The sequence below is a fragment of the Ostrea edulis genome, chromosome 1 (assembly GCF_947568905.1).
Source record: "Ostrea edulis chromosome 1, xbOstEdul1.1, whole genome shotgun sequence".
Classification (NCBI taxonomy): domain Eukaryota; kingdom Metazoa; phylum Mollusca; class Bivalvia; order Ostreida; family Ostreidae; genus Ostrea; species Ostrea edulis.
The window spans coordinates 35,880,761-35,906,385 of NC_079164.1; the positions used below are offsets into that span (position 1 = coordinate 35,880,761).

The 25,625-nt window shown below is 34.6% G+C and overlaps 1 protein-coding gene across 2 annotated transcripts in view; it reads left to right on the forward strand.

Annotated features, from left to right (window-relative positions):
• LOC125658075 (uncharacterized) overlaps positions 1 to 25,625 on the forward strand; it is a 49,430-nt gene that overhangs the window by 9,693 nt on the left and 14,112 nt on the right. For both annotated transcript variants that reach the window (XM_048889163.2, XM_056146935.1), the window contains exons 3-7: positions 5,268 to 5,409; positions 9,637 to 10,955; positions 12,663 to 12,762; positions 13,110 to 13,198; positions 22,441 to 22,642. In XM_048889163.2, the coding sequence (XP_048745120.2) occupies positions 5,268 to 5,409; positions 9,637 to 10,955; positions 12,663 to 12,762; positions 13,110 to 13,198; positions 22,441 to 22,642 (1,852 nt within the window). The remainder of the gene's footprint in view (positions 1 to 5,267; positions 5,410 to 9,636; positions 10,956 to 12,662; positions 12,763 to 13,109; positions 13,199 to 22,440; positions 22,643 to 25,625) is intronic.

A 25,625-nucleotide genomic window follows, 5' to 3' on the forward strand; every position in this document is an offset into this window, starting at 1 on the left:
CCAAACGGCATGTAAATTTAGAGGCTTAAACCTTTAGCGATGTACTTTTCCTTTTGATTCAAACGATCAATTTATTCATCAGATGTAACATTATGAAATAGCCAATTAAATAACACTGGTAACAATTAAAATGCACTGAAAAGTTCGATTAAGGACATACACAATGTAGTTTTGAACTTTATTTTCTGTCATTTACGATTAGTAATGAAATTGAGAACAGAAGATGTATTGTAGCTAACGATGTGGAAAAATAGATTTCCTTTGGTGGGAAAAGGCAACTAATAAAATTAATTAATAAATTACTGGGCATGTAAGTATTTGTTTGAGCTAATCTAATTAGTATACATGCCTGCCCAAAGGGCATGTGCTGGGAAAAAAAATTGGCAAATCTTGTCCATTCAATATCCTGAGAACCATTTCCTTGAAAGACATCAAACTTGATACACTGGTTCCCTTGTAGAGTAAATGACCCTGTTGATTTTGCGGTCATCAGATCAAAGGTTAAAAATCGAACTAAAAATGCAAAGATCTACACCCTTAAAAATATCTTGAGTACCCTTTGCTCGACAGAGGTCAGACTTGATGCACTGGTTCCTTTCGGAGAAGATGACCATTGTAGCTAATAAAATCACAAAGACAAGGGTAAACTGAATAATAGGAATATATACAACTACTCAATACTTTAAGAACCCTTTGCTTGACAGACATGAAATTATTATGTATGTTGGTTTTATCTAAGGAGTAAATAACCCTTTTCTTTATGATGTCTCAGACCTAGGTTTTTTAAAAAGGATTATTGATTGAACATAAAAATGACACATGTACTTCATGACCACATAGCTATTCAATGTTTCTTCCATCCAAAAGTAAAATTCTTATATTTAAACACAAACCTAATTCAAACATTGGAAGGTTGTTACATGATACTCAGGTGACCTATAAGGCCCCTGGGCCTCTTGTTTGAAAGTTAGATTTTGTGTACATCGACTTACACCTCTTTCTTGCACTTCAATTACTCAAATAAGCACAAAAACAATCATCAGGCTCCTAGCAACAATGGGTCTGCCTCCTCTTAATGTTACATACAAACTTGGTTATTTTTACATGCAGAGATAGATCTATATAGTCATTTGCCCCCCCCCCCCCCCCCCCTTAAAAAAACATTGTCGTGAATGGTAGTGGAAACGTATAACTGATGAATGGAACTGAAATATCAACCCTTGCCGCCTTCCTTCTTGAGCTTTGGATTATTTTTATACCCCCCGCAACAAGTTGTGGTGGGGGGGGGGGGGGGGGGGTATACTGGAATTGGGTTGTCCGTCTGTAGACGCAATGGTTTCCGGGCTCTAAAGCATTATCCTTTCCACCTACCATCACCATATCATATATATGGACTACCCATGGGATGAAGATGTTCCCTATAGATTTTGGGGTCAAAAGGTCAAAGGTCAAGCACACTGGACATTGAAGTAGCAATATGGTTTCCGGGCTCTAAAGCGTTATCCTTTCCACCTACAGTCACCATATCATACATATGGACTACCCATGGGATGAAGATGTTCCCTATTGGTTTTGAGGTCAAAAGGTCAAAGGTCACGCGCACTGGACATCGAAGTAGCAATATGGTTTCCATTTAAATTCTTTAACGGCTTTTTTCATTGCATGGAGATGCTGTGTTCCTAGATACCTTTTGGATCATAATACTGAAGTTTTACCTATTACCAACACCCTTTGGGAGATTGGGGTAAGCGGGGGGTATTCTTAGTGAGCATTGCTCACAGTACCTCTTGTTTTAAGATTGACTTGTCAAGAAATTTTAGGCAATATTATGAAATCAACTCCCCCCCCCCCTTATGAACGATGCTATGTGCCCGATTGTATCACATGCTTTCATTGTGGTTTTAATTCTAGGTATCTGTTGTTTTTAAAACAGATGATTATTGCAATATCCTCGGTATTAATTGTATAATTTGGACAGAAATAAACATCAAATACACCTATAACCCCCCCCCCCCTCAACTCTACAATTTGACAAAAATGCATACTTTAAAAAGTTTTCTCCATAAAATCCAAGAAATTAAACCTTGTTTTTTGTCATAGATATATTACAATCTGTTAAAATTTGGCATACTAAAGAATTTGGTAACGTAAGCTTTAGTATACACTATTTGTTAATACTATTTATGTGAAGCTTAGGACCTCAATCGTTAGCACGCCCCCAACTTCCGGTGTAAGGGGAGTAACTGCAAAAATGTAGACCATTGAAAAACTCTGATATGTCAGATGGCATGGGCAATACTCATCAACCTGAGTTACGTGGATCTGACGTGTTTGAATTTGAATTGCACAATGCACATGGAGTTCACATATTGTGTTGATGCAGCTAAGTGCATAAGAAAAGATTTATGCTTTTACTGTGCATCAGCTGATGCCAGTTCCAAAGGACCAAAATTTATTTCAGAAATTCTGAGGTGTTCTCCCAGTCCGTGCTGATTGTCTTGTCAAAGGGCTAGAGATTTTCAAAGAGAAATCCTATAAAATACTATAGACTGATGAAATTATTGATAGGAACTGTCACCGTGTCAGATCGAGTTTTGAGGATTTTGAAGTCATTTTCCCCCCACCTTTTTTCGACTTGATTGTGGGGGGAAAATGACTTCAAAATCCTCAAAACTCGATCTGAAAAAATCATGCCCCCCCCCCCCCCCCCCGGGGGGTAGGGTGGGGCCACAATAGGGGATCAAAGTTTTACATACTTATATATGGAAAAAAATCTTTAAAAATCTTCTTCTCAAGAAGAATTAGGCTACAGAAGTTTACATGAAAGCTTCCTGATATAGTGCAGATTCAAATTTGTAAAAATCATGCCCCTGGGAGTAGGTTTGGGCCACAATAAGGGTAAAAGTTTTAGATGCGAAAATATAGGGAAAATCTTTAGATATGGGCCAAGGTGACTCAGGTGAGTGATGTGGCCCATAGGCCTCTTGTTAATTTTTTTAAGGTTACTTTTGAAATGACTTTCTTCTAAAACTGTATATTTTTAGCAGAGTTGCAGCGAAGTTGAACTCGGCTATTGGTTTGGTGATGCGGGCGGTTGGGCGTCAACAATTGGTTTCCGGATGATAACTCAAAAAGTTTAAAATCTAATCAAATGAAACTTTGATATATTGTTGGGTACCAAGTAAGGAAGACCCCTATTAATTTTGGAGAAAAATGGTCAAAGGTCAAGGTCACAGTGACCAAAAATAGAATGAAAATTTCAGAAAAATTTGGTTTTCGGATGATAACTCAGAAAGTTTAAATCCGAATCAAATGAAACTTTGATATATTGTTGGGTACCAGGTAAGGAAGACCCCTGTTGATTTTGAAGAAAATAGGTCAAAGGTCAAGGTTACAGTGACCGAAAATAGATTTAAAATTCCAAAAAAGTTTGGTTTCAGGAGGATAACTCAAAATGTTTTAATTTGAATCAAATGTGACTTGAATATATTGTTGGATACCAGCAAAGCAAGGCCCCTATTGATTTTGGAGAACAAAGGTCAAGGTCACAGTGACCAAAAATAGATTGAAAACTTTAGACAAATATGGTTTCTGGACAGTAACTCAAAAAGTTTAAAACTGAAATTAGTTCTTCACAATTATAAACATGCCACATCATTCCTGACTTTACAATGTATCCCATGCAACTTGGCTCATGCACCCCTGGGTGCATATATTGATATTTACTAAATAAAATAAATTTGCAAATTTTCAATTTCTAGATATTATGCATATCCTGTGCTCTCCATCCATATCAGTTTTGTAAAGCATACTGATTTTTTTAAATCCCCATCTAAAATATCCAATTTATATTAGAACCTTCTCATGAAAGAAAAGACAGGTCACTAATATTATTCTTCTATGATACAAAAATATTTTTATAATTATAATTTCCTGTTTTAATATTGTTCATAATGAAAATTTGCTTTGATGCTATTTTTGCACAACACAACAGTCATGAATGATCATATTTATTGCACAATATTCTTTATTTTAACAAGCTGGGTGTAAATTTCTGGGTACACCTTGCAGAAGTGGGGGGGGGGGGGGGGGGGGGGGGGGGTAAATAATGTGACATTTGAATGCATTGTATCTTTGCACTCAAAGAAAAAAATGCTGAAGTTTGTACCTTCCCTTAGAAGGTATTTATCACGATTCAATGTATTGTGACATCAATTATTAATATACACATAAAATATCTGACATGAATTCTTCATTTTAATCACTAGATAATTACTGTACACGAAATATCATTTGATTACATATAGGAAATAGATTTGATATTCAGGTCCGATCAAACGTGTGCGTAGATTTACCCCAGATTTTTCTATACACCCGAGGCTGCAGGCCAAAACCGAAGACATAAATATCTTAGGTGAAACCGAAGATGTAAATATCTGAGGTGAAGACATAAAAATATCTGAGGCCAAGACAAAATATCTGAGGCTGCAGGCCAAACCCAAAGACATAAATATCTGAGGCATTGAAGACATAAATATCTGAGGTGAAGATGTAACTATTTGAGGTGAAGATGTAACTATTTGAGGTGATGATGTAAATATCTGAGGTGAAGATGTAACTATTTGAGGTGATGATGTAAATATCTGAGGTGAAGATGTAAATATCTGAGGTGAAGATGTAAATATCTGAGGTGAAGATGTATAACTATTTGAGGTGATGATGTAAATATCTGAGGTGAAGATGTAAATATCTGAGGTGAAGATGTAAATATCTGAGGCTTCCTGCTGAAGAGTGTTTGGAATACAACCCACGGTAAATCCCCATAAACCCTTGATTGGACCTGGATAACTAATGATAAGAGTTTATATGTCAGAGAACTAAACATTCATCACAAAATATAGAATATACATCACAAGATATTGAACATACATCACAAGATATAAAACATACATTACAAGATATTAAACAGATATTGAACATACGGGTCACAAGATATTGAACATACAACACAAGATATTGAACATTCATCACAAAATATTGAACATACATCACAAGATTATTGAATATAGCAACATTTTACACGCTATAAGCGGAACTTTAAACAATATACAACCAACTCCATGCTTTCCAACAAACGTGGACCGAATCAAGCGACAGGTGATTGGTGTAACTTTCACCGTTTGTGTGTTACAGTTAATGTTCTTTTTCTTACTGCAGTGTAAACAATAACCATCAGTGATTGTAAAGTGTATGATATTGTTTTACAGGGATTTTTCAAAAGAAGCACTATGAGGGGAGAGAAATACAAATGTTTCTTTGGTGGAGAGTGTGAAATCACTCCGCAGAACCGAAATCGCTGTAAATCCTGTCGGTTCAGATTATGCTTAGAATGCGGGATGTCATTAGAAGGTAATTTTTTTCCAGTTTAATTTATCACAGAATTTGAAGCAGTAATTTTCAACAGTTTCATTTTAATGTGACTTGTTGTAACAGGTTGCTGTCATTGACCAGAACAGCACAGCAAACTGCAATAAAATATGAAACCTAATAAAAGTTCTGGTTGTATGGGATTAACAGCAGAATTGTTCCATACTTTGAAGATCATAGAATTAATTTACTGATTTATGCTTAAGAACATGGTAGAACGAGCAATTCGTTCTCAATATAATTTGGGATAAAATGATCTGCTTTGTTGGCATATTTGGAGACCTATAATGCTCCTTTTAAATGTGAACATTTTGAAATATATGCAATTATCTTAAAAAGTCTTTGGCCTGTTGTTTTTATATTTGGTACACAGTATCATTAGACTAAGGGTTTTCACATGTTACAAATGATGGGAACAGTCGATAATCAAAGGGAGATAATTTTTTTCTCTTAAATTGCAAAATGTAAGTGGTTGCTAAAAATCTTCGTAAGACAGATCTATGTTGAGCACAGTAATATAGATTCGTTAAATGTAGATTTTAATTCATCACATATTCCAGATTAAGGGTAGGCTTGAAGAATAGGCAGGACAGTGACAGGAAAAATTGTTTGTCAATACATTTTCTTCATACATATGTACTTGGTGAAATCTAAGTATAGGGGCCCTCAGTTCAAATATGTCCAAATCATATATGGATTCTTGTCCTATTGTAGGGAGCTATGTTCATAGAAGAGTTAGCTCCCCTGAAAATCAGTGAAAAGAAATTTTCATCTGAAATTCCCACAGACAATAGGGATAGATAACTCTTTTTAGTACTTTTTCTTTGTTGTCGGCACAAAACCAGGTATAAAGATCAATTTAGATACCCAAACAGTATTTAAAAATTCAATTATTTGTATTGGAAATGGAACTTGAGAAGGAAATGTATTAATAAAATTCAAAGTGCAAGGTTGTAGTATCACTTAGTAGGAAAACCTAGTAAGAACACCTTGTATGCAGGATACAAACTGAACCGTAAGCTCCAGGATATTACATCTTGGTATATTTGATCACCATGATGAGAGGAAGATGCCTATTGTTTTTCAAGGTCAACGGTCAAGGTCACAGTATCACTTAGTAGGAAAATCTTGTAGGCAGTATACAGATCGAACTGTTGGGGTTAGGACTGTCAAACTTGGTACACCTACACTTTATGGCAAGTGGATGATATGAAAGTGAAATGATTGATGCAATGAATTGGCCTTTTAAAAAGTAAATAAAATGAGTAAACTTAATGAAATACTTTGCATAATTTTCAGAGTACACACTGATTAAAAATTTTAAAATGTGTCCATGTAATTATATAAATGGTTAGTTAGATTGAGTTATCAAAGAAATTAGATTGGGAAGGATGTACGCAGATGACAGAAATGTTATGATGAATTTTCAGTTGAAATACAGTTAAAGTACAGTCCACTCTAAATATATTGAGATTCAGGGGACTGTACCAGAATTGTTCATTACATGTTTATCCAAAGTTCAGTATAACCTAACTTACATACATAATATTACTGGAGATTTATTTTTACTTCAGTATAACAGAAAGTTCAATATAGGTGACTTTAATATAAGTGGAGTATACTGTAAAATGATTTTTTAATTAACTTGGGTATGTTCAGATCCTTGGCATGGTAAGCTGTTGATAATGAATTATCGATTAGCTTGGGGTCTACATGCTGAAAAGGCAATACAGCCACAGGTGATCACCTGTTCTGAAACTGCTCCTCTTTAAAGTAAATGTCAAGTAAACATGTTTTGTAAAATTCTAATTCTAAGTTGGTTATAACTATGGTGGAAAACATGATAATTTGCATAAATTATCCCGTTTTCTATTGTTGTTAATCACATTACATACCTGTTAAAAACTAGACAGTGATTCCTTATATTCATATTTGATAAAAAAAAAATGAAAAATATCAAATTTACATATTGTAGCAAGTCTGGCGTTTGTATAATAGTCTGTACTTTGTTTTGTGTTTGTTTTATTTTGTTGTTGCGACGTCGAAACAACCTAACTACACTATGATTAGAAACTTGAAAATAAATTCAATGGAAATAAAAATAAGATTTAATAGCGCTACCACATAATTAGTGTAAATTTTTCCCATGCATAAATAATCACTTTTACAGTATGGTCTATAAACTACATGTATAAGGAATATCTCCCAGCCCCAAGATAATGTAATAATTTAGTAAGTAAAAAGGGACAATAAATAGGGACAAAACAGACGAACAAGACGTGATTTCAGTATAGGAAGAATGGAAGGAGAAATGTAGCTAGCAAGGCCAGCTGTCTCGCTTCAACAAATTGTTCACTGCATGGCTTTATATAGTAACTGGGACATTAGATATTGTCACTGATTCAATACACAAGAGCTTGTTCTGCATATGATCAGTTTTTAAATCGAGGCAGGCTACTGACAAAGTTGGTGGTGCAGGGTTTTCAACAGTCTTATTTAAAGTCAGCATTTCACAAATTCTATTGCAGGCTGTCCAGTGGCCCTAAAATTCCTAAAAATTCCTTAAATTTTTTTCAGTTTTGCTAAAATTCCTAAAAAAAAATGTAAAATTCAAGGGGAAATCCTAAAAAAGCCCTTATTTTTCATGTCAATTCCTACTTTTTTATCAGTCTTGAAAAATCAAAATGCATTCATACAAAATGTGTGTTATTAACGTAGATTGCAGTTCTTATTCAGATAATGCTGATGCAGTGAAAGGCAGTTGACCTGTGGATCCATGTGTCAAGCTTGTTTATTGGTTATAGCCAATAATAGCTGAGACCATGGAACACTGGAATACGCCCTTCCTGTACTTACATCTTATTTGTGTGTCATGTGAGTTTCTTTATTGTCAAATTTGACAAGGTAAGTCCTTTTAAATAATTAAAACTTTCGCAATTTGGTTAAAAATTCCTAATTTTAGCCCTAATTTAGCCCTAATTTTTTTAAATTTTACCCCTAAAATTTGCCCTTATTTTTTGTCCAAGGGTGCTGGACAGCCTGCTATTGTCATCATAACGATCTAGTTTGCCAATACAACCTATCATTGGGTCAAATGCTGTCTAGCGTGTTTCATACTGATTGTTAGGCCGTTCATGGCACACTGATTTTACTACAGATAACTCAGTTTACCTGATCAAGATACAGGGCTCACGGCAAGTGTGACCAGTCAATAGGGGAAGCTAACTCCTCCTAGGCACCTGAACCCACCTCTTGTATATCCAGGGGTCAGTGTTTGCTATTGTTGAATAATCGGAAAAATTTCATAATTGATAATCGGTTAAAATCTGAAGAACTGTATTGATGACATCAAGGATCGATATAATCAGTATTGACATACAGTTAATAGATGTTTATAATTTGTTTGACATTATTTCTTTTTAGTTTTATGGATATTAGCAACTTACACATATCTAGATATTAGCCCATTAATGATCGAGGAATGAAATGTGTTTTCTCTAGGCACAAATCCAGATTGGCTTCACTTTTAAGAGGAAAAAAGCGAGACATCTAACATGGTTTTCCCTGGGTTGGGATATATGTGTATATATATATATATATCCAGTTATCAGATAATCCGTGATTCCTCCGACTGTTAAATCTGCTTTTATATGGTAACATCATGAGATTCAGAGCGGACTCCATATTGAATAGTGGGAATTCATCAACACCAGCTAGTGTCGCTGCTTTGTCTACCGTTTACAACTTTATTTCGTGGATCTAGATAGGATTCAGTTACCGAATGAATATTCTTCAAGTTACCGGTAATCATGTGCTGACGTCATACACAAAGAAATTGAATGGTCAGGAAGCAAGCTAAGTCAAAGTGATGCTTCATTTGTCAGTGTTCAAGCTTTTTACATGGCAAGAGCATCATATTAGGAAAATTTTTCTAGATTTCATAGCCCTTGGGAGTAGCGATACGTTTTCACTAGTACTCAGGTGACCGATAAGGCCTGTGGGCCTCTTGATCTTCAATGTATTGATTCCCTATATTCATAAACAAAGTCATTGTCAGCTACCCATGGCTGATCTCGTCTTCTACTCAAAATTCGGCAAGAATATTGTTATGTTTGATGTCTTTCATTAATCTGAAGGAAATGTTAGGGGCAAAGATAAATTAATGAATTAGATATTTTGTGGTTGACCTTTGAACTTTTCTTTATTAAGCTGTGAAGATGGGGAGGATCCCAAAGTTAGAAAAGGAGCGGGCTCTGGAGCTGGCCCAGCGTGATGGACAGTTCATCAGAGAAAGAGTTAATGTATTTAACAAAAACGGTCAAAAGAACAGTGACAGCAAGACAATTAAAGAGGAATCACAAACTCCTGATGTGGCTTATGATTCCAGTCAAACTCAAATGGAGTATACTTCTTTCAGCAGTGTTGATGACAATCATCCAATTTATTCCAAAAAAGCCCAGATGCCCATTATGTCATATGACTCCTCAGACAGTAGCCAATCAAAGTCAGATATATTTTATGAGCAAGGGAAGTCTGGCTCATTGAGTTCCAATGATTCCTTTAATGAGTCCCAGAGTGGCAATCTGCTGCAGGAGGGCGGCAACTCACAAAAAAATCCTTGGAAGTCCCAACCTCACTACCCAGCACCAGTATTTGAGTCTAGTTATGACATCACCTCCCTCACTTTCTCATCCCACCCAGAACAAGGTGCCAAGATGCCAGCAGTCTCCACACAGTGCTCCTCAGTCTTTAAGAAATTCAAAATGGAGTTCTCTCCCTTCTCGGATAGTGGTACTCACAAGTATCCATTGAAGAGAACTACTGATAGTTCTGTGACGGACTCGGGGGAATACCAGCCTGGGATATATGTCACAAAATCTATCCACAGTTGTGATCCCGTCTCCTCATTGGAGTTCATCACCAGACCTCACAAAGAAAGCGATCTGCAATATGGGACAGCCTCAAGTACAGCAGACCAGTGTGTGAGGGGAAAAATTTCCCCAGGACGAGCTGAGTCTGATTTGTTTCACCATGACATGAGAGACCAACCCTTTCTAGCAGACCCACAATATGTCAGTTCCTCCTCCTCAAGTATTGAATCCACAATTTGGGACAAGGAAATTCTGAGGAAACTTCAGCTCAATGATTATGACTTTAAAACGGATTTCAACAATTCTGAGATATATGCAACAGTTCGTAGTCACTACAAATTCCTTTGTGATGTAGAACCAGGGGGAATGTTCAACAAGCTTCCTCTGTATATTCAAACACTGCAGCAGTTAGACATTTGTCAGAAAAATGGAGTGCTTCTTAAACTTCAGGAAACACCATCAGACATGATTGACAAGATCTGTAAGACCCTGGCGATGGAGGATAAGCACGCAATCAGCAAGGAGGGGATCAGCATGGGAAAAGATTCCACATATCTAATTCAGGGAACACTCCAAAGGCTGAAATATTCCATGGATCTCCTCTGGAAGCCCATCTGGCTGATGCGGCAGTACATTAGGCAGGGCCTGTCCAGCATGGTAAATTCTTAAATTTCTCTCTAGTATAGAATTTCTTTTGAAAGGTTAAATTTGCTTAAATCGGATAATTATGAGGCTTCAGTTACTTTCATGATTGTGAATGTATTTCTACTAAGGAATCGTCTTGGAACACAGTTTTTACTAGGTTTTAGGTTTTTGAATCAATTCTGAAATTTTAAGGGATAATGAAGTTCCTTACCCTTAACCTTGCTCTGTGATGAACTAGTACAGTATTGAAGACATTTATACTGAAGATACAAGGAAACTTGTCAAACAGTATACCCAATCTAATAATAGTTAGATCCTATATGATATACTTAATATCTACTATCGCTACACGTACTCTTCTTATAGGAGATATGAGGAAATTTGTGAAACAAATATTTTTTCCAATGACATGTATTGCAGTGTTTTAAGGCACGTGATGTGTAGTTACATGTATTGCAGTGTTTTAAGGCACGTGATGTGTAGTTACATGTATTGCAGTGTTTTAAGGCACATGATGTGTGGTGACATGTATTGTAGTGTTTTAAGGCACGTGATGTGTAGTTACATGTATTGCAGTGTTTTAAGGTACGTGATGTGTGGTGACATGTATTGCAGTGTTTCAAGGCACGTGATGTGTAGTTTTGTGTGTTTGTTTTTAATCTTGAATTTTTGAATTGAACATAAATAGACTAACCAAATATACAAATGGTACATGTTAATATTTACACAGACATGGATACTTCAATTTCAGTGCTTTGAAATGCATATACTGTGGAACACACTTTTAACAAACATGTATATAATGAATTCATGCTTATTGTTAAGTGAAATTTTTTCCTCTCTGAGAGGAAAACAAATTTTTTAAACAAAGTTTAATCATAATGAACTGTTGTTTGCTGGCCCTGGAGGTTTTCTATATTCATGGTGTACTGTAAATGTTAATACATAGATCATGTATTATCATATATTTGATAAAGCAAATTGTTATTTCATTTTACACATCAATGAAGTAAGCATATTTATTGCTTATATGAAAACATAACATGTGATTCAGTTAATTTTGCTAGAAACAAATGTGTCTGGATTATCTATGCTCCACTGTATTTCTCATTAAACATGAAGAAATTTTTATGATGAGATATACTGTGTATAGATTTTTATGTGATGAAAACAATAACATGTCAATGCAATACAGTAAAATACGGTTATAGAGAACTTCCAGGGTCAGCGAAAAACAGTTCATTACATCCAAACTTCATTAGATAGACTAAAAGTTTTGTTATTTTCCTCTCACATAGAAGAATAAATGACATGTATATTTGGTAATTTTGATGCACTGGAAATGTTGGGAGTTTTTATGGTGACTCAGGAAAATTCGCCGAAAATCAAAGCGCCAAAATTTCTATACTTACAATTGTTAATGAAAATTCGCCAAAAAATGAGCCAAGATTTCAAATAACTTTTTAGAGAAAATTCCACTAAAACAATTACCCAATATAATCACTTCACAATAAGTGTTAACTCATTATAAGCATGTTTGTGTTTTACTGTACAAGTTTCCATGACAACGTACGATTATGTTAAGTGCATGTGCATGCTAATCTACACTGAGCTCAAAAATAAAACTTTGAATTAGGCTTATCAATCTTATTAATTATGGGGTAGAAATTATCTGTTACCATGGTAAATCTGTACACTGTGATTGATGGACATTTTTAGCCCAGCTCTTTGGTGTTTACTGGTGATGAGGAGGCTGACTTGAAGGAGACTTGGCCATTTCTGATGGCGTCCGTGGGGTTTTACAATGATCTAATCTTGGGTAAGTAAATAATATGTGATTTCATTTGGAATAAGTGTGATGGTCAATTTTAAAATCATTATGTGAAAACAATAAAGTTTGATGGCTACTCTAAAAATTCTAAAAGGATAAAAAATAAAAAAGTGGTCATGGGGAAGGAAGGGAATTAATTTCAGACAGTATTTTAGACCTAATTTATTACATTCTTCATGGGCATTAATCACACCATAGTAGTTTCGATGAACTGTGATTTAAATAAACTAAAATAAATTCTCACTTTTTAAGATGAATCATGGCGAGTTAGGTTGATGAAATTGAAGAGAAGTAAAAACATCCCTATTTCTGTAATAATCCTGTGTTCTTTTCAGGTTTTTCCTTTGCATGTCCAGGATTCAAAAACTTACAGAATGACCTAAAGGAGTACCTCATACAGAGGGCATACTTCGATATTTGGGTGGTAAGATCATATCATATTGCTTTAAAGGGACATGCATGTCCATATGGACACAATTTGAGCTGAAAATTTTCAAATTTTATTTTTTTTATTTTTAATGTTTAGAATGCTTATTAAAGGTATTGTCTCTTTTCGTAATGTTTGCATGTAGGATTTATCGTTCGTGTGGGATGGTATATATGAACTTCCAGTAAAGAGTTTACAAAGCACTCAAATACAAACATTTACATTTTATGGTATGGATTCGCTTATTAATGCATTACAGTCTGTAGTCATTATCTCCTAACACTGCCATTGAATGCATCACAGATTTTCAAAAATTGCAAATACAAATATTTCCTCGAGTAAGTCATTTAAAAGTAGCAACAAACTCAAAGTTGTACAATGTTGTTCATGTGTGGGACTCGGTGGTCGGCTCCATTCTAAATTATAAACACATCAAACATTAAAGATTATATAGAATTGTATTCAGGTTGGCCCAGTAAATCGAATGCATTTCCTAAATCAGATCCACCCCTTATGATAACCTTCAATTTATGGTGCAGGATTATTTTGCGTACAGTTGAGGTTGTATATATCGCTGAAGATTGCATCGGAGGTCAAATTCTACAAAAATGTAATATATATATATCAAAAAATGAAATAAACTGTAAAAATATAATAAAAATCACAACTTATTCTCCATTAATGCAGACTTCTCCTCTAGCCCCCCCCCCCCCCCCCCCCCCCCTCCCTCCCCCAATAAACATTGTACGCTGTATGAAAAAGTAGCTATTGATTCTATTTTAAGAATACAAAAGTAAGTGTTTTGCAAACACGGACTCCTGGACACTCCAGAGGTGCAAGCACTGAAGATCTTGTTTGTGAACACAGCAGTAATATTTAGTTAGCAGGGATGACAATGGGTGAAAATTTGGTAATCAGTTAGTCATAAATTCTTTTGACCAATTACAAGTAATTAACCAGTTAATCGTTAAAACTTATAATTCTCAATTACTGTATTATTTTATTTTATTTTAGCTTCAGTTTTTATAATTCACTAAAAAACAGTATAATGAGTGCTTCGATAAATAAAGACATTAACAAAAACCACATGAAAGCTAGAATATTTGTAAAAATTCAAAATGTTCACTTTTTGCAACACCACGCCAGAACGGTGCATCATATGATTATTTTCATTACAATATTTGGCTTCAAGTTTATGTTAAAGAAATAGTTCTATTGTCTTCAAAGTTTGTTTACAAGAATTGCTAAGGTGGCAAAAATCTGTTTGGACGGCACACGGCACTAAAGTTACTCAGGACGTGCGAGTAACATATCATATAACATATCTACATAACACAGCTGACATTTCATCTCTTTCTTGTTTAAGTAATACTATGCGTGAAACATTTGGAAGTAACTCCGAAATATGATTTAGTCTGACTTCCATGATTTTTAGGCGTAACCCCCAACCCCCCCCAACCCCCCCTTCCATTTTTATTTTCATCCTCCAACTTTGTATAATGTATCTTTCTCTGACCAGAAATGTACATGCATGTTACTTGTCCTCATTGTCATATATTATAATGGTACGAATCATTGAACTAATTATAAAATCCATGGGGAAATTAATGCTGGCAATGTCGACTTTATCAGTATGATACTAGTATTGCTTAGTAGTTTATTTTACGCAAGCATTATAGAGCCTGACAGGGAACTTTCAAACAGGTTTTACTACAAAATGAACTATAATCATTGGTATTGCATGTAATTTTACTTTGAAGATTATTAAATCTGATCAATCATTAAAAAAGTTAATGTTTAAACATCACCTAGACTTTTGAATATTACGACCCCCCCCCCTTTTTTTAAAAACCACATGTAATACAGGCACGACGGTATTTCTTTACTACAAATAACCTGGCCAATTGGTTACAAATTTTCTAATCGGTTAGCAATTTTTCAACCGAGTAATCGGTTATAACCTAATCGTTGTTATCCATAGTATTTAACACATGCATATATATTTAAACCAACCAAACTTTGGATACATACCGTCCCACATGAACAACAACTCATACAAGCAAGAATTACGAAAATCCGGATTGCTAATTATCAACAAAAATTTGAATGTCAGTAGTCAAGGTACATGGGAGATACAGAGCTCACAAGTCCTTGTCATGTTTTTGTTTACATAGGTTGAATAAACTAGTAAAAGTTTCATTTAAAGTAGATTTTTTTCAATTCATAAGTGAATTCATAATACAATTAATTATTTTCTAGTATTTGGCACATCTCATTTTTTTTAAAACATGCTATTTTCTATCAAACAGTCTAATGTAAACTAAAACATGGCACGAACCTTGTTAATATAACAGAGAATTGCAAGTGCTGTATCTCACTTATAACTTAACAACTGATATTCAAATTTTGGTTGACCATTAGAAATTCTTTAGTGAAACATTGTAAACATTAAGGAGGTATGCTACACCAGAGAAATTTGATGTTGATGAAAAGTGGAGGATATGTACAACATTATTTTGAAGTTGAAAATTTTCAAATTTACTTCATTTTGTCAAAAAATGCAGTTTTAGTAGAAGGTAATCTGAAAAAAATTTAAAACTCCTGCTGAACTCGAACCTGCGACCTACAGTTCAACAGTTGGTATTCTAACCAACTGAGCTAATTGGCTAGGTATTTAAATAGAAAAGGAAAAGTCAAATATTACTGATATCGATTTTTTCATCCATTTTTCTAAAGAAAGTCAGCCATTATGACGATGTAGAGTACTACCTTAAAAATGGAAAAATAAAGTTTGAAAATTTTCAGCTCAAATCGTGTCCACGTCCCTTTAATATAAATTAACATGTGGTCTAATTTTAAAGTAATTATTATTCTGATATAAATTAATATTTTGTAGCCTCATCTATAAAGCAATATGTTAGGGCTCCACCACAAGGCAGGTGCCCTATAGTAATCACTCTGTCCATCTGTCAGTACTTTCTATAACATATGATAACTAATTAATTGAAGTATCCTTGAGATCCCTTTCATTTATCAGAGATATATTGCTTTTGTCATTACTACATTATGGGACGTTGAATTTTTAGCTCACCTAGCTGAGCTAAATTAAGGCTCAAGTGAGCTTTTCTGGTAGAAAGTTGCCTGTTGCCATTGTCATTAATTTTTCACATCTTTACCAGAACCACTGGTCTAATTTTAATCTAATATAAATGGTACAGATGATCCTTGGGTGAATGGGATTTTAAGTTTATTCAATTTATAGGCCTTGCCTATTTCAAAGAGGAGATAATCAAGAAAAGGCAAAAATGGGGTGGGGTCATTTGAAAATCTGTTAAAAAAACCACTGGGCCAGAAAAGCTAAAATTTACATGGAAGCTTTCTCAATGTGCACAATTGTTTCATCTGCACCCATCATTATTATGTAATTGTGTTGTCCATGCGTCTTTCTGTCTTGCTGACTGACCATCCGAGGTTTTCCAAACTTTTTTCTACATGTACAGCTTTGAAATTTATAGGTTGAATTTTACTGTCCGACGGGCATATGTTGTTTGCAGTTCTCTTGTTCACTCAAGACAAACCAGCAAAAAAGTCATGTAATAAAAATGAACCAGGTCATCGCCCAGATGTCTGAAACAAGTGTGCCCACACGTACAGGCTTTCAAGCGGGCACAATATGAGATCAAAGTTTTACATGTGGATATAAGAAAACTCTTTGAAAGTCTTCTCAAGAAGAACAAGGCCTAGATTAGTCATATTGATATCCAAGCATACCCATGCAGGCAGTGCAGTTTCAAGTATGTTCAAATTGTGGCCCCTGGGGGTAGGGTGGGGCCACAATAGGGGATCAAAGTTTTACATGGGAACATATGGAAAAGTCTTCAAAAAATCTTCTCAAGAACAACAAGGCCATGATTAATCATGTCCTGAATAAATTACAACAAATATTGGGTATATATAGTCATCTTGTGGAATTTTAGAAATACTCATGTGCAGCAGTGATAGAGATTGACATTCCACATTCTAATTTAACCAATAGACAAATGGCTTTTAGGTCACCTGATCTGAAGGTTATTTAGCAAGTTTTCCCCTCAACTTTATTATGGTATATGTCTTGTATGGCTAGCATATTATTTCACATTAAGGGTTGTGGTATGAATTTAGATAAAACCCATACAAAGTGAAAAAAATGCATATTAAGTGTTGTTTTTACATTAAGGGCTGTAACCTTAAGGACTGTAACCTTGCATTAAGGGCTGTTTACGGTACATTAAGGGCTGTAACCTTGCATTAAGGGCTGTTTATGGTACATTAAGGGCTGTAACCTTGCATTAAGGGCTGTTTATGGTACATTAAGGGCTGTAACCTTACATTAAGGGCTGTTTATGGTACATTAAGGGCTGTAACCTTAAGGACTGTAACCTTGCATTAAGGGCTGTTTACGGTACATTAAGGGCTGTAACCTTGCATTAAGGGCTGTTTACGGTACATTAAGGGCTGTAACCTTACATTAAGGGCTGTAAATAGTCCAATCAAAAACTTCAAAGTTCAGTGTGTACAGATACAGAGACTCTGTAGATACAATTATAAGTACGATTTTCTTTTCTTGAATTATCGTGGCAAGCTTTTTTCTAGGGTTGTATTAAAAAAGAATTTCAAAGTGAACATTTTTTGGATTATTTATGAAATTCAACATTTGAAGAAAAATTCTACATCATTGTTACAGGTATTTTATGTCATTTTCCTCCCACAATTCTAAAGAGGCGAGTTCACAAATGTCGTAGTTTGGACCTGAAAATTTTCCAAAACTTTAAAATGGTTGAACTATATAACATGAATACCTGGGTATCAGGAGAACTCGTACCCAGGAGAACCCGTACCCAGGAGAACTCGTACCCAGAAATTTGGGTACAAGTTCTCCAAGAGAAGTCGTACCCATCAATATCTGGATACGAGTTCTCCTGGAGAAAAACTTTGTCATTTTAAGAAATAGAAATGTGGGTACGAGTTCTCCTAGAGAAAAACTTGTCAATTGTATTATAAAAAGCTGGGTACGAGTTCTCCCAGAGAAAAACTTTGTCATTTCTGTCATAAAAATCTGGGTACAAGTTCTCCCGGAGAAAAAACTTTGTCATTTTATCTGATAAATCTGGGTACGAGTTCTCCTGCAGAAATACTTTGTCATTTCTGTCATAAAAATCTGGGTACGAGTTTTCCTGTAGAAAAAAAATTGTTATGGAAATCTAGGTACAAGTTCTCCCGGAGAAAAAAAAACTTAATCATTTTATTAAATGGATTTTCCTGGAGAAAAACTGTTTTTTTTGTCATAAATTCTGGTAAGAGTTCTCCTGGAGAAAAAATTGGTCATTATATAGTAATCAAAATTTTGATTCGAGTTTATCTCATTAAGAATTGTACCATTTAATTTAGATATTGGAATCTGGGTACAATTTCTCCTTGAAAAATCGAGGATTTCATACATTATACATAATTTACTTCAATTGAATAAAACAAGTAAATGCAATGATCATACTTGTTAGCTCTTCTGAGCCAAAGGCTCAAAGAGCTAATGCTATGGCCATTTGTGCGGTGTGCGTAAACTTTTTAGAAAAAGGGCTATAACTCAAGAACCCCTTGGCCAATTTCTTTCAAATTTGGTACAGGGTATCATTGGCCCAAGGGCTTTCATACATACTAAATATAGGGATGTGACCCTTTAACAAGGGGAGATAATCAGGAAAATACAAACAAAAGTAGTGGTTGCTAAAAAATCTTCTTCTCAAGAACCACAGGGCAGATTATCACCAAACTTACACATAAGGATGAGGATATGTTGTAGATTAAAATTTGTTCAAGGCATTACCCTGGGGCAAAGGGCGTGGTCTCAAGGTCACTTCAAAGTTGACCTAAATTTAAAAATTTTTTAAATTCCTTAAATCTTAGATATTTTAGTCATTATAAGGACTAGGATCATGAAATTTTGACAGTTGATGCATCTTAGGACCTTGTGTCAAGTTGTTTCAAAAGTAGGTCAGAGTGACCTACTTTTTGAATTTTGCAGGTATTTATTTTAAAATTAATTTTGATACATATCTTGGACACTTTGAAGCCTATGATCATCAAAACTTGTCAGTTGGTGGATCATGGGACCTTGAAATGCGTCAACTGAAAAATAGGTCACCGTGACCTACTTTCTGAATTTTATGGCTTATCATTTATAGATATATTTTAAGTTGTTATTTCAAATACCGAGAGGTTTAGAATCATCAAATCTTGTAAGTTGATGCATCTTGAGGCCTTGAAACATATTTATAAAAAAGTAGGTCACAGTGACCTACTTTTTGAATTTTGCAGATATTCAAATTTCACATTTTCAATTTTAGATGCATATTTTGGGCACTGTAAAACCTAGGATCATCAAACTTTGTCAGTTGATGCGTCTTCGTCTTCGGTTTGTGTCGACCATAAAGTAGGTCACCTTGACCTACTTTTGGTATTTGACAGCTAAATTACTATATTTCAGACACTATTTGACCTACAATCATCAAACTTTGACAGTTGATGCATCTTGAGTCAACGGAGTGTGTCGACCAAAAAGTAGGTCACCTTGACCTACTTTTGGAATTTGACGGCTATATTTATATATTCAGATACTATTTGACCTACAGTCATCAAACTTTGTCAGTTGATGGGTCTTGCATGTTCGAAGGGTTTCGACCAAAAAGTAGGTCAACTTGACCTACTTTTGGAATTGGACACCTATATTTATATATTTCAGATACTATTTGACCTACAGTCATCAAACTTTGTCAGTTGATGCGTCTTGCATGTTCAAAGGGTGTTGACCAAAAAGTAGGTCACCTTGACCTACTTTTGGAATTGGACGGCTATATTTATATATTTCAGATACTATCTGACCTACAGTCATCAAACTTTGTCAGTTGATGCGTCTTGCATGTTCAAAGGGTGTTGACCCAAAAGTAGGTCACCTTGACCTACTTTTGGAATTTGACGGCTATATTTATATATTTCAGATACTATTTGACCTACAGTCATCAAACTTTGTCAGTTGATGGGTCTTGCATGTTTGGAGTTCGCTGACCAAAAAGTAGGTCACCATGACCTACGATTGGAATTTGACAGCTATATTTCAATATTCAGATACTAATTGGCTTAAAATCATCAAACTTTGTCAGTTGATATTTCTTGGGTTCTCAAAATGTGTAAACCAAAAAGTAGGTCACATTGACCTACTTTTTTTGAATTCTTAGGATTTAACTAAAGATTTAGAATACTAAGAGGCTAAGATTAGAAATGGTGGGGTTGTACAATTTATCAGAAGAGCGATTCTAGGCCCTTGGGCCTCTTGTTTGTTGTGTTGTTTTGGTCTTTCATTGGAATGGCTGCACATGTTTGTCTTGAGATGATAATTAGTATAATTATTGCAATTAAACACCAATTTTAAACCTGCGACATTGTATTTTTATAGCGTTCCTCTATTTTCCGGCACATGGAAGATTTATCTGATAAAATGACAAAGTGTTTTCTCCAGGAGAACTTGTGCCCAGATTTTTATAATACAATTGACAAGTTTTTGCTTTAGGAGAACTCATACCCACATTTCTATTTGTTAAAATGACAAAGTTTTTCTCCAGGAGTCTGAACTCGTACCCAGATATTGATGGGTACGACTTCCCTTTGAGAACTCGTACCCGGGTACGAGTTCTCCGGGAGAAATTGTACCCGAGTGCAACTTCTCCAGGAGAACTCGTACCCAAATTTCTGGGTATGAGTTTTCCTGGGTACGAGTTCTCCTGGGTACGGGTACGAGTTCTCCTGGGTACGGGTTCTCCTAGGTACGAGTTATCCAGAAGTCAATACCTGTCTGACATCTTGACATCATCCTCGTTTTGCTATGAGATTTTTTTGTCTCATCATTCCCATGTTGAATTGAAATTGTTCTTGAAAGTGCAAAATATTTGTTAAATAGATTTGACCCAGTTTCATTGTACCTATCCCAATATTTTCACCCTCATTCTGAATAGCTGAATTTGAAAGTGTTTGACTTTGCCCTAAAGTGGTTTAAATGAATAGTTTTTGGGAATGAGATTTTGAATAGGAAGAAATCGTATGTCAATGTGAATAGGCTAAAATAGCATAAGGTGAAAAATTCATGATAAACAGGAACCAAGAGTGAATCCAGGTCACATTTTACAAATGAACTTATGACCAAGACCAACATCTTTTTGCAATTTATTTCATTCTTTACGTTGTATAAATTGTGATTTTAATGTAAATAAGAAGAATTTAGTTGTGTAATTTTATATGTTAAAGTATAATCTCACAAAATTAATTATTAAGTTGATGAGATTTAGAACTATGCAATTGGTTGTTGTCCGTCGTCATGCGTTGTCTGTCGTCTGTTAACAATTGAACATTTTTAACTTCTTCTTGATAACTACCTGTCCAATTCTTTTCAAATTTGGTATGCAGCATCTTTGGGCCAAGGGGGACATAAGTTGTAAATTTCAGAACTCCAGCACCCCTGGGGCCTTAGGGGTGGGGCAAAAACTGCCCAAAATTGACCATGCAATTTTCAAAAATCTTCTCTGAAGAACCGCACATGTGTAAGAATAACTAAATGCATAGTGATGTAGAGCAGGAAGGTCTCTTCCAAAATTGTAAATTTCATGATCCCTGGGGTAGGGTTCTGACCCCAGGGTGGGACCAAACTTCAGGTATGTAGCGTTTATGTGTAAATTTGCTGATACTGTATAAAATCTAAATGCATACTAAGGAATAGCAGAAAAAGATGTTCAAAAAATGGTGAATTTCACAACCCAGGGTTTTGACTCTAGGATGGGTCCAAATTAGTCATATCTTTTAATGTTTCAATGTTAATACACCTATTATACTATGTGAAGCCTTTCATCAGTGTGTTCACTTATGAGGGCATTGAAGTTGTAAGAACACATCATGTTTTATATTTTTGCTGAAAGTTGAAATTTCAGCTTAGATATTCACTGAGCAGGAAATTTTTTTCTAGATTTCATAGCCCTTGGGAGTAGTGATAATTATTCACAAGTACTCAGGTGATTGACCGATAATTAAGGCCTGTGGGCCTCTTGTTAGTCTTAGTCCTAAGTTCTGTTGTGAGATATGGCCCTGTAATTGTTCAGACATATTTATCACACGTCTTCATGTTCTTTTGTACTCTTCAGCTCATTTTTACTTCATTACAGCTTACAATGGCAGACTTTTGCATCGATGGTAAATGCCACTTTCCGCTGCCAAACATGAAAATATATACCAATTCCACAATGATTAAAATCTTAAAAGAAAATACCTTCCTGGAAATCACAACTGTTTTGGAGAAGATCAATAGGTGTCAACTTTGTGACCTGGAAATTGGTCTACTGTGTGTCATTTTCCTGATAGATGCAGGTATGACAGAATTTTGTTTGATGGCTTGAAACAGTTTTAGCTTTTCTGTTCAAAGACAAAGGACATTATCAGTAAAACACGCTTATTATAAACAAAATTAAATCAATACAAGCTGTAACTGACGGCAATAAATCAATACAAGCTGTAAGTGACGGCAAATAAATTGAAAAATAAAAGAACAAATATTTAACATATTTGTGATTGAATACATATAACTTAATAGAATCAGAGTGAATCTGAAGCAATAAATCCGTCAAATCAGCAGAAAATGTTGATTCATGAATCATTGTCATCCTGTCAGTGATTCCTGCTCGTTTTTTCCGATGTGCATTGACCTCGAAGGTCACCTGCAGTTTAGAAAAAAGCAAAAGAGAGGCACTGAGCACGTGTCAGATTTGTAAAGAATTTAACATGCCAATTTATAGAAAGTTCACTATCAATATTTTATTTGAGTAGCACATTTGCATAACCATTACTTTCTTACACTTCTTGTCATTCATGAAACGATGTAATATTTTAAAACAAACATCACATGTAGTTCCTCACGTCAGTTTCCGTTTTTGTATATAACCTCGACCTCAGCAACCCGATTATGTTCGGCAATCCTTAGTGTTCCCATGTCCTGCTACACGACGCAATGGCGGTTTATATGAAATGCTCATTGTAGTACATTGTATAGGTATGCTCTCAAACAATATTCCCTTGCTTATTTTGCTGAATATTTCTTCAGATCTTAGGGATTATATTATAGTTATACCGATAGCTAGGTGTTATTTAGTGCATAATTGGATAGTTGAAAAAATACCGTCAGTTACTGCTTGTAATTTGCTTTAAGCTTGATTTTGCAGAATGATATTTATTCCCTTATGAGAGGAAGATAATGGAAATGATATTGGATATAACGAAGTTTGGTTATGATGACTGGTTTTGCTGGCCCTGGAGGTTCACTATAACCGTGTTTTATTGTATAATGATCGGGGTGTCCTTTGTCCTTCTGATCCTCTGTGTTGCTGTTTGATGTGTTCAGTTGTCTATAGATATTTTCATGACAATATCTCAATAGTGCTACTGCTGCACAGATTTTTTCTTCAATACTTTGTACAATGAATGCTACATTACAGAGATGCATAATTCTTTGTGTTGAGTTTTTATGAACAACATGGAGGAAGTTCTAAGAATTTAATTTAATCTGTCAAATCATTTAAAGACTGAGATTTTAAGCCCTGTCCTAAAATTAACCTAGTCAAAGTTGAAAGACTTGCTGCAATTGTTAGTCAAGATGAAAAACAATGAAGTAAGTATAACCACCCTTGCACAATCATTAAGTTGTCATCTTGTATGTTTTAACAAGAATTAACATAGCCAGTTATAAAAAATGGTCAGCTAATCAAAATGATAGATTTATCACAGTATGGAGATCTAATTCATCATTTGTTGGGGGGGGGGGGGGGGGGGGGGAGCTGGAAAAGAAGTTAAATTTACCAATGTCCTTCTGTACGTAGATTCAGTTCATCATTTCAACCATAGATTTTTACTACATATACATAGATTTCTACTACACATACATAGATTTCTACTACACACACATAGATTTCTACTACATGTACATAGATTTCTACTACACATACATGTACATAGATTTCTACTATATGTACATAGATTTCTACTACACATACATAAATTTCTACTACATGTACATAGATTTCTACTACACATACATAGATTTCTACTACACATACATAGATTTCTACTACATCTACATATATTTCTACTACATGTACATAGATTTCTACATATACATAGATTTCTACTACACACACATAGATTTCTATTACATGTACATAGATTTCTACTGCACATACATAGATTTCTATTACATGTACATAGATTTCTACTGCACATACATAGATTTCTACTACATGTACATAGATTTCTACTACATGTACATATACATAGATTTCTACTACATGTACATAGATTTCTACTACACATACATAGATTTCTACTACACATACATAGATTTCTACTACATGTACATAGATTTCTACTACACATACATGTACATAGATTTCTACTACACATACATGTACATAGATTTCTACTATATGTACATAGATTTCTACTACATATACATAGATTTCTATTACATATATATATATTTCTACTACATGTACATAGATTTCTACTAACATATACATAGATTTCTACTACATATACATATATTTCTACTACATGTACATAGATTTCTACTAACATATACATATATATATTTCTATACATAGATTTCTACTACACACATATAGATTTCTACTACATATACATAGATTTCTACTACACACACATAGATTTCTACTACACACACATAGATTTCTACTATATGTACATAGATTTCTACTACATGTACATAGATTTCTACTACATGTACATAGATTTCTACTAACATATACATATATTTCTATACATAGATTTCTACTACACACATATAGATTTCTACTACACACACATAGATTTCTACTACACATACATAGATTTCTACTACACATACATAGATTTCTACTACATGTACATAGATTTCTACTACACATACATGTACATAGATTTCTACTATATGTACATAGATTTCTACTACACATACATAGATTTCTACTACATGTACATAGATTTCTACTACACATACATAGATTTCTACTACATATACATAGATTTCTACTACATGTACATTGTATTGCTGTCACTAGAGGAGGGACTGTTGGTGAATCAAACTGTGTGCAAAAATAATGGAAAAAGTATATATGCGTGGCTGATAGTTGTTACTCTCATTTATGACTTGCTTAGTCATTACGACCAATACAACATTAGATTTACATAAGGAAGGATAATCAGCAGTGATAATGACAATTTTTGGTAATAATAAATGCAATCTAATTAAAATTAGATGTTGGATCCGCTCGCATACTCGCTACACAAACATCTAACAACATCC